Source organism: Dipodomys merriami, unplaced genomic scaffold, assembly GCF_024711535.1.
Source record: "Dipodomys merriami isolate MVZ:Mamm:240054 unplaced genomic scaffold, mDipMer1.0.p SCAF_90, whole genome shotgun sequence".
NCBI classification, from domain to species: domain Eukaryota; kingdom Metazoa; phylum Chordata; class Mammalia; order Rodentia; family Heteromyidae; genus Dipodomys; species Dipodomys merriami.
This window is the reverse complement of record NW_027206513.1, coordinates 591421-604264: the sequence shown is the minus strand read 5'-3', so window position 1 is coordinate 604264 and position 12844 is coordinate 591421. Positions and strand designations below refer to the sequence as shown.

Genomic DNA, 12844 nt, shown 5'->3' with positions numbered 1-12844 from the left:
TGTGCCAGGCTCCAGACACAGATCTGAGGGTCTGGCCCCCATCCAGATACACACCTGCATACCCCACATCCAGAAAATATTGCTCTTAGTACAGCCAATAGTAATGTTATCTGAATATGCATAGGTCTTTTTGTGGACCAGTAATACTATTTACACCTTAAAGATAGGGCTGATGGTAAGTTCTATTTTACAGTTGGGGAAAATGACAGAGAATAAAGCAAAACCTGCCCCCTGACCATCAAACTACATTGTTCCCCAACAGGACACCCTGCCAGGCCCTCAGGCAGGGGACAAACCTTGAGTGAGTCTGGAAGGGCAAAATGGAGTAGACCAGATAGAAACCATGTGAGCAGCAAGGAACATCATCTCCACCATCCCATGGGCTCAGCAGCCTCTACTCTCAGGCAAATCCCAGAGATGCCAGTACCGGTCTTTGGGAGCCTTGGTACATTCTTCTGCTCAGTTACCCAATGCTCAATGATATGCTAGTTGGAAGAGTATATAAACAACTAATCCCTAGTGACGTGACAAGTCCTCTACACTCAATCCCAAGCCAAATGCCTTCTGAGGATGAGGAGCAGCTCGGAAATAGAGGCTACAATGAGCTGTGGACAGGAGCAATGACACCTGGGAGGGGCCAATCTGATTATGGGGGAAGACTGTCCTCTCTCCTTCACACACCACACCACACACACACACACACACACACACACAGCCATGAGAGAGCCTTGCTGAGGGAAAACACATAGAATACACACATTCCCTAGAATCAGCCACATGTGAAATGTGCATACACTCCCACAGGAACAGCCACACACTGGGACTATACACATACATCCACCTTACATATTCAGAAGAAAAAAAAAGTGGTTCTGGGGTCTGACCAAGAGAGCACTGAGTCCATTCCGAGACCAAGACACAAAGACCTCCTCCCATAAGCCCACCCCTTTCAGCTCAAGAGGCAGAACTTGCCTGGGAAAGACCCTCAACCCAAGAGGGAGACTGAGCCCTTCCCTTCCCAGACACTAACTACAGAAGGAGCAGCCTCAGAACCTTCTCCCAGGCATGAACTTGAGATCAGACACTTAGGATACTGTTAGTTTTTTAAACAAAACAATATTTTATTGACACATCCTCAATGTTCTGTATAAATATAAAGTGCTAAGTTTCCAAACCCCCGCCTGCAGGGCTGGGAGGAAGTGGGGAGGGAGTGTTAAGTGTCAGTTGAACACAAATAACTTCCAAATGACGATAGTGGTGACAGGCACTCACATACACTCATGTAAACAAGAAATTTATAACATGACACATACATCATGTCTTTTGTTCCTAGCTCCTCCAGGAGCACCAGGCTCAGGTTCCAGGCCCAAGTCACCCCTAGCCAGGGCTTCTGGTTGCCACAACTTGCTTCTTGGGGCTTTCAAGCTGCCAAGGGTTCAATGGTGATAGGACCACAGAGAGCCCGTGGGTGTAGAGTCAAGTCCATTTCTGCCAGAGGAGAGAGCAGACATGCCTCATCCTTGTCTCCTAAATAAGGGCCTGCCCTTAAACCCCTAGCCAAAGAGCACCAGATCAGAAAGTCCAGCATCCTTCTCCAAGTGAGGGGGATGCAACAGACCAGAGAGGATCCCGCCTGTCTAGTCAGCTCCCCCTAGAAATCAGTAGGAGCCAAAAGCAGGGTAGGAAGAGGGGCTCTGCCTCAGTGACACAACACTTGGGTCTCAAACTGCAGCAGCTGACCCATGAAACTGAAGTTGGGGGAGATGACTCCCCGGCGTTGCTTCACAAAGTCAAAAGCCTCATCCAGCCGTACCCGATGGCTCTGTATCAGGTATGCTAGGCAGATGGTAGCTGAGCGTGAGATGCCCGCCTGGCAGTGCACCAGCACCCGGCCTCCACTGTTCTTCACTGAGTCTGCAAGAGAGATGAGGACAGAAGTCAGCCAGGAAGGTGTACAGGCAAGGACACAGGCTCCCCCAACCTTTCCTGCACTCCTTCAGGCCCTGGACAGTAAGGCCCCCTTACCAATGAAGCCAATGGCCTCCTGGAACCAGGCACTGATCTCCACCATCTGGTTATCCTCCACAGGGATGCTCTTGTAGCGGAAAAGACCCTCAAAGTGGTTGGGGCAGCTGGCAGAGACGTTGAGGACAGCTGTGATGCCACGGGCCTGCAGCCCCTGCAGGTCAGAGGAGTGGCTGCAGCTGCCCAAGAACAGGTACGGCAAGATCTCCACAGGGCCACCCTGGAGGATGAATGGGGTAGTGGTAAGACCTTCTCTGCCAAGGTCTACAGAGCTAGTGCCCTGAGAGGGTGGAGATACCACCTTCTGGCCCAGAGCAGGTGAAGTTCTCGGCTAGACATCCTGACCAAGGACATGAATTTGGGGACACACATTCAGATACCCCAAAATATATAGTCAGACACACATGCGCGTGCGCGCGCGCACACACACACACACACACATACACACGAAACCCTTAAACACATGTTCATGATGGTCTTTCTCCAGAGGCATTTCGCCTGGGGAGGAGGGATGGGGGAGATGGGAAGAAGACAATCACAAGGAACCGTGATCTCAACTCACCTGGTCATAGATGGGTACCCTAGTGTCGGTGCTACTGTTTTCAGGCCCTGCAGGGGGCATCGTCTGGACAGGGCCTTCGGAGCACAGATCAGGACAACATTCCTGGAAGCTATGGAAGCCTCCTGCAAAGGGAGGGCAGAGGGGCACAGTTAAAACACCAGGGCTGGGCTGGGCTGGGCGTGGTGGTGGATCGTGGGTGCGGGACAGGCGGGCTCACCTCTCAGGAAGCACACGGCAGTGGGCCCGGCGTGGGTCTCGTGTAGCAGCGCACCCAAAAGCACCTGGGCCAGGCTGTCGGGAGACAGTTCCGCCACCGACGCGCTGCCCTCATCCAGCACCACGGCGCGCGCCAGGTCGCCGCGGGCCAGGCGCGCCCGCAGCGCGCGGTCCGGCAGCAGGCAGGCGAGGGCGGCGGCGGGCGAGGCGCGCGCGCGGCGCCGCAGCAGAGCGCTCCAGGGCACCGGGCGCGCCGCGCGCACGTGGCAGCGGCAGAAAGCCAGGAAGGGGCGGCAGTCCAGCAGCAGCGTGCGCTCGGCCTCCCGCGGCTCCCGCAGCAGCGCTCCCAGCGCGGCGCACTCCAGCTCGCGGGTCGCCTCCAGCCCCATAGCGATCGGCATCACGCAGCCTCTTCTGCCGCTCTCCCTTCCTCTCCTCGCCCTTCTTGTTCGCGTTCCCGGACTTCGGTTCGGGTCGCACCGTCCCAGTTATTGGCTCTGAGCGGCCTTGGCGGCGCTGTGGCCTTAAGTACTCGTGGGACGGCCCACCGGGTCACCAAACAAGGGCAGAGCAGGAAGGCGCGGCGCCGCCCCCACGGCCTCACGTGGGGCGCAGGCTGAGCCACCCTGGGGTTACCGGGCAGGCTGGGAGGGGGACATCCGGGGGAGGGGGAGAGAACTCAGAGCCAGCTCTTAAGGGTGTTCCTTGGGGTCTTGGAGCCCAAATGTGCCCTGCCCCAGTCTTTGCACCCCAACCAGGAAGGGTGCCCCCTCCCACCCTTTGCCAGACTCCAGGCCTCCAAGTACTTGGAACTCAACTTCTTTGATACACATACGCCCTTCGCGGTCATGGGGGTCCCCTGCTTCCTCCTGTCCTCCTTTATCCCCCAGGGGGTTTCTTCCCAGAATTTGTTACAACAAAAAACGGACCCCTGCTTATTGCTGAGGATGATTCTACACCAAAAGATGAGATGCCCCTACTCAGACATCACATGTGCTTCAGAGACCGGAGGCAGGAGGGACTTTCTCTTGCCTCCCTCCTTTCCGCCATCTCATGGTTGAGACCAGAACTTTGGGGGTGTGCAGTCAGCAGGCTAGGCTAGAAAACAGTACCCAGAATCCAAATCCCCTGGATTTTGGCTTAAGGAGGGTGAAAAGGTATATGGGGACGCTTGGGGGAATGAGCAGGGGCCCGTGACAAATTTCCAGTTATGAATAGGGCAAAGCTTCTCTCCCCAGAGCCCAGGGAAACCCCCCGCGGCCCCGAGAGAAGGATTTCCTGGTGTCATGGGCCAGGGCTAAAGGGGAACTTTGATCATGCTCTAGGCCTCGCCCTCTGGGCCTCCGCTAGTGGGAATTTCTAAGGGAAAGAGAACCACTAAGAGCACTAACCTCTGTTGTTCGCCCCCTTCACTGTCTGCCTCCAGCCCATCAGTGCCTCACATACTCCCCTAGGGACAGGACCCTGACTCACACTTGAGCAGTAAAAAAAAAAAAAAAAGCAATGGCGGCTGTCAGGTGTACGTAGGAGTCTGGGGCTCTGGGGTGGGAGCAAGAAATTAGTAGGTGGTGGCAGAATGTTGAAGCAGAGACATCCAGCCTACGCCAAGTCATCCTCTGGTGCCTCAGTGTCCCCATCTGTCAGATAGGACCGGCTGTGCACTCATATTAGTTTCAAGGTGACTCCATAGCTTGGATCCCTGTAGCACAAGCCCCTCCCTCCCTATCAGGCCAGTCTGGAGGCTGATGCAGCAAAGCCCACAACAGAGCCAGGGAGTCTAGGCCACAGATCCCAGAGGCTGATAGAAGCTCTTATCCTTGTATCAGCCACACAAATGAGTTAATGGATGATTCTGGGGCAAATTACAGACTGTGCAGAAGGATTGTCAGGTCCAGTCTTGCTGACCGGTGGAACCTGCGTCACCTGCCGTGTTGGGAGCTGCAGTCTTACAGCTCCATAGGGAGGCAGAGGAGGCCTTACTGCAGGAAAGAAACTGGCTCAGCCAAACCCCTGACTTCCACACTGGACCAAGCCTCTGGACCTCCTAAAGGAAGTATGTCCCTTGCAAAGAAAGAAGAGAGCTGAAAGTTTGCTCCATGACCCCATCCCTGGGGTCCTGGCTAGCAAATCATCTGTGTCACTCCCTCAGTGCCATTCTGGAGCTGTCCTCTTCCCAACTCTGGGACATAGGTTCTAACTTAGCCATGAAGGAAGGGCTCCCAGAGTTGGGAACCCCTACCCTCAATACCCAGATGAAAGCCCAAGGCTGGGATAGAAGAGCCCACATTCCCCCCTCCTCACTCTTGCTCTGACCAAAGATTCCCCTAACCCTTGTATGTCATCATGGATGAGTCATGGGAAAGCATGTCTGCTGCCCTCTCAACACCTCCCCAGGACCCCCATCATGGATGGTCCCTAGGAGGCAGCAGACAGGGAGGCAGAGCCGTGGATGCATGCTAGAGGACAGTGTGAGCCAATCAGACTGCACAGCCCACAGGCTGCCTGTTCTGGAGAGAGAAACTTACTTCCCATCACTAGATGGTAAGGGGCAGCACAGAGAATTTTCTGCTTTTGTTTTGCATTTTTCCTGGCTTGGCTGTCATAGAACAGACTTAATCAAATGAGCTTGGGGCTTGGCTTTTTTTTTTTTTTTTTTGCTAGTCCTGGGGCTTGAACTCAGGGCCTGAACTCTGTCTCTGAGCCTCTCTGTGCTTAAGGCTAGCACTCTACCACTTGAGCCACAGCACCACTTCTGGCTTTTTTCTGTTTATGTGGTACTGAGGAATCAAACCCAGGGCTTCATGCATACTAGGCAAGCATCTACCACTAAGCTACATTCCCAGCCCCTGGCTTGGCTTTCCCCCTCACCCCCACTTTAATTCAAAACTTGAGACTGAGCCAGGCACTGGTAGTTCATGCCTATAATCCTAGCTACTTATACTTGGGAGGCTGTCTATGGGAGGATTGTGGTTTGAGGCCAGCCTGGGCAGAAAAGTTCTCTAAACCCCTTCTCAACTTATAACTGGGTGCCATGGCATGTATCTGTCAAGCTACATGGGAGGCTAAGATTGGGAGGATCATGGTTCTAGGTTAGCCCAGCAGGAAAGTAGGCAAATCACATCTCAGGTGCGCCCAGCCAAAAGTGACACCTTATCTTTAAAAAAAAATAAATAAATGAAAAACTGAGCTGGAGGTGTGGCTCAGCAGTATTGTGCCAGCCTCACCAGAAGCAAGGTCTACAAGTTCAAACTTGAGGTACTGAATGGGGAAAAGAAAAAAAAAGGCAAAACAAAACAAAAAAATTCTGAAAGCAAATTCTCAGAAAACTAATGCAGGAGGATCTGGAGTTTAAGACCAGCCTGGGCTAACATAGCCAGACTCTGTCTTAAAAAAAAAAAAAAAAAAACCAACAACAACAAAAAAAACCTGTGAGTCTCAACTGGAACAAATGATGATTCTCTGTGTTATTCTTTTCTGTAACCATCTATTTGGATGGCTGCTTAAGCGTCACTTGTCTCCAGCCTTTGGGATTCCGGTTCATCCACCTAGCCCCCATGCAAAGTGGGTTTTCCTTCTACAATCAAATGCCCAGGCTGGTGGTGCATTTCATTTTCTTTCCTTCTTCTTCCAAAGCAGATGCCCCCTGGGGAGGGAGGGAGGGAGGGAGGCTGAGGTGGGCCTGAGCAGTTAGACGAGAGTGATTGACAGTAAAGAGCCAGCCCCAGCTCTACCTGAGGAGCAAGTCAGTACAATGTCAGGTGTCTTGTGCCAGACTTCTGACCAGGTGCTGCATGGTAGCCACCCTCATAGGCTTCTACCAGGTAAGGACCCACTGCCATGAGAGCCTATCCAACACAGCCTAGAGGGCATAAAGAGGGCCACCTTAGGCATCTAGCCTTCTCCTGGGGAAGGTGAAACAGGAAGCTCAAAGACTGATCCAGGAGTGAACCAGTGGCTCATGCCTGGAATCCTAGCTATTCAGAAGGCTGAGATCTGTGGATCAAAGTTTGAAGCCAGGCCTTGCAGGAAACTCTGTGAAACTATTACTGCCAATTAGCCACCAAAAATCCATATGTAGAGCTATAGCTCAAGTGGTAGAGTGCCAGCCTTGAGCAAAACAGCTCAGGAGCAGTGGCCAGGCCTTGAGTTTGAGCCACAGTACTGACCCCTCCCCGCCAAAAAAAGCAAACCAGCATGTGGGTGAAGGGGCTGGTTTCATTTCCACACACATACACATGCATGTATAAGAGAGAGAGAGAGAGAGACAGATAGACAGAGACAGAGAACAGGAATCAAGTACCCTTGGACACAGTGGGGCCTCTTCTAGGGGACCTGTTCCTCATATTACAAGTGAGCAGCACATGTGAATCCTGGTCCTGACACTCACACTTTGTGCCACCTGAACTTTGGGCTCTTCATACACAATGCCCAGCAGGAAGCGAGGTAAGGCTTTGCAGCCCAAGGCTGCAACATCCAAACAAGACCTGAATCACCTGGCAAGGAAGTTCAAGCCCTTCTCAAATGCTTTTGTCAGTGCTTCTAAATACATCAAGAGGAAAGTTTCTCTAACATTGCTTTTCCTTTTTTCATCTTGACAGAAGCTCAGCCCCTTCTCCAAACATCCATAACCAGGCTCTTCATTTCCTCTGCACTTAATCACAGACTCTGCCTCTCCCTCATAAAATGTACCCCACATACTCATTCTATCCAGATACAATGCTGGGAGCTGAGGATAGAGCAGACCACTCCCAGCCCCTATGCCTGGAAGCTGACTTCATTATTTCAGTAATATTCACCTTCATGATCATGTTGTATTTATGACCAGTGATACTAGTTATCCACTTACAGTAATGATTATCTTTTCCCTTTAAATAAATTTTAGGTTTATTAAAACTGAGTTGACATAAGGAAGGCTATTAGGTAAGTAATGATGCTTAAACACCTCAAGTTAGGATGTCCTGGTGCTGGTGGCTCACACCTGTAATCATAGTTACTCAGGAGGCTGAAATCTGAGGATTGCAGTTTGAAGCCAGACTAGGTAGGAAAGGCTGTGAAACTCTTATCTCCAATTAACCACCAGAAAACTGGAGGTTGGGCTGTGGCTTAAAGTGGTAGAGTACTAGTCTTGAACACAAAAGCCAAGGGACAGTACACAGGCCTTGAGTTCAAGCCCCACAACTGTCTGAAAAAAAAAAGTCAGGATGACCTTTAGAATTGATAGATGGTGGAGCTAAAGTTAGGACTGACAATTTTCAACCCTTTCCATCCTCTCCTTAGAATCCAGGGCCTCATTCCTGCATCCAGAATCAGTCCACCTGCATCCCACCTTGCCCATAGAACTCCACTTGCTTGACCAAACTCCGCCCCTTATCTTGGGGGACCTAGCTGTCACCTCACCACAGCTCCAAGCTCCTCCCCTCAAGGACTCTGGCATTTGTAGGGAAACACAGTACCCAGCTCTGAAGGGGGGGGAGAGGATGTGGAGGTTGATACAAGTCTGTGTTCTGTTGAGCCCAGTCCTAGGCCTTGGCTCCTCTGTATCCCAGGCTCCAAGGAAAAAGAAGAGTAGATGGTTCCAGAAAGTAAACACTCCCAGCTGGGCACTGGTGGCTCACACATATAATCCTAGTTACTCAGGAGGCTGAGATCTGAAGATCGTGGTTCAAAGCCAACCCAGGCAGGAAAGACCATGAGACTCTTATCTCTAATAAACCACCAGAAAACCGGAAGTGGTGCTGTGGCTCAAGTGGTAGAGTGCTCACCTTGAGCTGAAGAGCTGAGGGACAGTGCCCAGGCCCAGAGTTCAAACCTCATGACTGACAAAGAAAGGAAGGAAGGAAAGAGAGAAAGAGAGTGGGGGTGGGGGGGAGAGGGAGAGAGGGAGAGAGAGGGAGGGAGGGAGCAAGAGCCCCATCCTAACTTTTACGGGGAATCAGATTTCCCGGGTTCAAGCACAAGCACTGCCATTGCCTACTCATAGCCCTGGGTACACCACTTGCTCCGGACTTCCCTCTTGTTCCAGTAGGCATCAATCACCAGGTATTTACCAAGTGCCAAGTTATGTGTGGGAGCTGAGAAAGCAACAAGACAGACAAGGCTCTTGCCCTCTGGGGTGACTTTGCAATGTGAGCCAGAGACCAGACAGTAAATAAATAAATGAGATCATGTCAGCCAGTGGCAGAACAGTGACTGACACCCCAGAGGGGAATGAGAGAGCAGGAGAGGGGGTCATGGAGAGGCCTCAGGCAGGATGTGGGCTTCAGCTGTAACCTGGGGATGACAAGGGACTGGCCAAGATAAGCAAGAGCAGGGTAAGAGGTGGGCCACAAGGATAAAGACACGCATAGGAGCAGGCTTGCTGGTGAGGATGCTCAGGCTAAGCCCGGCAGGTCTGATCCCATTAAAAGGACAGTGGAAATCCTTGGAAGGTTCTGATTAAGGAGAGCAGGCACTCAGCTGAAAGTGGAGAATGGGTTTTGGAAGCAGGCAGTCAGGAATTAAGTGAGATCACCACAAGGTGAGGTCAGCAGCTGATGGTTTAGGGATGAGGGACAGAGACGTGAATCCAAGTGGCAAATGAAAAAAATGCGTAGGGGAGCAAGTGACAGTGACTCAAGCCTGTAATCCTAGCAACTTGGGAGGTGGAGATTGAGGGATCACGGCTCAAGACCAGTCCAGGCAAAAAGAAGTTCATGAGGCTCCAGCTCAACAAATGGCTAGGTACAGTGGTACATGTTCATTATCTCTGCACAAGTAGGAGGACTGCAGCCCAGGCTGGCAAGAGCATAAAGTAGAACCCTGTTTCTAAAATACTAACACAAAAGGGGCTGGAGACGTGGTTCAAGTAGTAGAGCACTTGCCTAGCAAGTCCAAGCTCTGAGTTCAATCCCCAGTGCCATCCAAAAGTAAAAGGAATGGAAGGGAGAGGAAGGGAGGAGGAAAGGAAGGGAGGGGGAGGGGAGGAAAGGAGAGGGGAGGTAGGAAAGGAAAAAAGGAGGGAGGAAGGGAAGAAGGCAGGCAGACAGGCAGGCAGGAAGGAAGGAAGGAAGAGAAGGAAGGGAGAGAAGAAAACACAGGAGGGGCCAGGAGTGGGGCTCATACCTGTAATCTTAGCTGTTCTAGAGGTGGAGGTGGAAAGATTGCAGCCTGAGGCTGCCTCAGGTAAAAGCTCCACACTCTATTTGAAACAAATATTAAAAAAGCAAAATGGGCTGAGGGCATGGCTCAATGGTAGAGCACCTGCTTAGCAAACACAAAGCTCAAAGTTCAAACTCCTATACCTATCACCAAGAAAAAAATAAAAGATACAGGATGGATCTAGAGTCAAAAAGGAGCCAAAACAGCAAATTGGACAGATTGGAGGGGGTAGCCATGAGAAAGAGGAATGGGGAGGGCTCCCAGAGTACCAGAAGAACAAGGCTTTCAGTGGTACTCACGACACTATGTTGAAAATGAACTATCCAACTTGTGGGTGGGGATGGGAAGAAAAAACTGGGAAAGAGTGAGAGGTGACATTGTCCAAAAAGAAATGTACTCACTAACTAAAGTAACTAACTCCTCTGTACATCACCTTTATAATAACAATTAAAAAATTAAACAATGAGAATACCGCTTAACCTTTCAGCTCTTTCTCTCCTGAGCCAAGCCCTGTCAAGCGTTCGGGCTTTTATGATTTGGAAGAAGGTTACTTGTTCAGTTATGAGGACAAAGGGCTAAGAATGAGGTTACCCAAGCCACAGAGAGAAGGATGAGTGGACAGGAGAGGCTTAGGATAAGAAGCACAGATGGCTGGGGGTAGGCACCAGGAAGGAAGGGCTAGGAGAGGATTAGGGAGAATCTGGGCCCAAATCAGCTTAAGCTTCCCTTGAAGATGACAGCTCTGGAAAAAACCAAGGCCACATGGAGGGACACAGGGTGAACAAATGCAGCAGTGGTACCACTAGATACTATATTGAAAATGAACCATACAACTTGTGGGTACGGACAGAAGGGAAAAATTGGGAGAGAGCGAGGGAAGGGGTATCATTGTCTAAAAAGAAATGTATTCATTGCCTGACTTATGTAACTGCAACCCCTCTGTACATCACCTTTTTATAGTTATTGTTAACAATTTAAAAAGCTGCCCAGCACTGGTGGCTTACACCTGTCATCCTAGCTACTCAGGAGGCTGAGATCTGAGGATCCCAGTTCAAAGCCAGCCCAGGCAGAAAAAGTCCGTGAGACTCATCTCCAATTAACCATCAGAAAACTAGAAGTGGCACTGTGGCTCAAAGTGGTGGAGTGTTCACCTTGAGCAAAAATGTGCAGAGACAGTGCCCAGACCCTGAGTTCAAGCTCCATGACTGACAAAAAAAAGCCAAGGCCACAACTCATGGAGTCCTCTGGGACACCTAGAGATGGTCATGCACACACACATACACACACATACAGGGATGTGCACACAGACTCACATCGGTCCCCAGACCAGGGTGCCATGCAATCAAACCTAAACCTCTCCATAACCTATGGATACCCACCACGATGTGGCCTGAATGCTGACACAAGCCAAAAAAGCCCTCCATGAGTGGTCTAACCATAACCAGAAGCTAGCACCCCAAACTCACCCCTCCTGACACAGGTCCTATCTGCCCCTTTGTGGCCCACAGATCCCCACACCTGACCTCTGGTCCTGAGACGTATTCCCACTACCAACTCCTGTCTACCTTTAACATGGAACTTGGCCCTGCATGTAAGTCCTCACTCAGACAGCTTAGGTGTGATGGTCCCTTCCCTAGGTGGTGAGTACCAATTTTGCTGCCCAGGAAGAAGCAGGCTCTCAGACTGCTGGGAACATTTGGGTAGGGCCATTTCTGAGGCCATGTGTCTCTTCTGACATTTACAGCAGGATATACACACATATCTCACACCACATACATTAAATACACATCAGCATAAGTATCTCTGTCTCTCTCTGTCTCTGTCTCTGACTCTGTCTCTCTCTCTCTCTCTCTCTGTTTCTGTCTGTCTGTCTGTCTGTCTCTCTCTCTCTCTCTCTCTCTCACACACACACACACACACGCACGCACACACACACACACACACACACACACACACACACACACACACGCCACACAGGTACACCTCATCATCAGTGCTGTTCTGGGAAGGGATGTCACCTTGGGAGATCTCCATGCTGCACAAGATGACCTGTGACATTAGTCTTTGATTTGCAAATGCAGTGGTCAGGGAGCTCTAGCCCTGGTGTCAGGCACTGTGTTGGGCACCCTAGGGAGTCTTCACTATGAGCTTGCTTTGTTTTACCCCACTGACACAGCCCTAAAGTCCCCCACTACCCCTGGTTGAGAGTCCTCCTGTTCCAAGAAGCAGCCTAACCAGAGCTAGCTGAAGGGCCATGCTATACCATAAATATGTCAGGACTTTCTTAAATATCACCACCAGGAACAGGTCAGCCCACTGCCCCCTATTTTCATCCAGGGGATAGATGAACATCTAGCCATATCCCTAAGCTGACTCACCCACAGCAGGACCAAAGGAAGTAGTGCCTGACTCAGTTTCCCTATAGGCAAATTTAGTCTGAGCCTAGAAAGGTGGCTCCAAGTGGCCACCAAGGGCCACCCAGGCTAGAATTGGTGGAGGTAATTATGACCTAGCTTCCAGGAGTCTGTGGGAGCCAGATACATCCGGGGTTCCAACCGTCATGGTGTGGGTGGAGACTGTGAGATGTAGGAGTTGGCCAAAAAGAGGGAGGGCAGGAGGCTCCATGGTGAAGCCCCAAAGACAATAGTCATTAGGCCAGAACCCCTGTCCTCTGAGGCCTCCTCCTTGCTGGCCTGGGTGCTAAGGGCAAAGGAGGGGCCCAGGAGGCTGGGAAGGGTGAGCTATCCTCACCCAAGCCCATAGGAGGGCCCCACAGAAAGGTAGGAGGCCGGCCTTGGAGGCTGGCGGCTGGTGCCTGACCCTCCACCCAGTCTGGCTTTCTTCCTTCTTACCTACTCCTCCCTTTCTCCCCAATCTTCCCCCCTCCCCTCTCCCTCTCCTACC

The 12844-nt window shown here is 51.3% G+C and overlaps 1 protein-coding gene across 1 annotated transcript; it reads right to left on the bottom strand.

Annotated features, from left to right (window-relative positions):
* Positions 1-1091: 1091 nt before the first annotated feature.
* On the bottom strand, positions 1092-3286 carry Dusp2 (dual specificity phosphatase 2). Its single transcript, XM_070013343.1, has 4 exons — positions 2805-3286; positions 2588-2709; positions 2026-2245; positions 1092-1914 (listed from the first exon to the last, which is right to left on the bottom strand). Exons 1-4 carry the CDS (start codon positions 3202-3204, stop codon positions 1700-1702), a joined length of 957 nt encoding a protein of 318 aa, XP_069869444.1. The 5' UTR covers positions 3205-3286; the 3' UTR covers positions 1092-1699.
* Positions 3287-12844: the final 9558 nt, after the last annotated feature.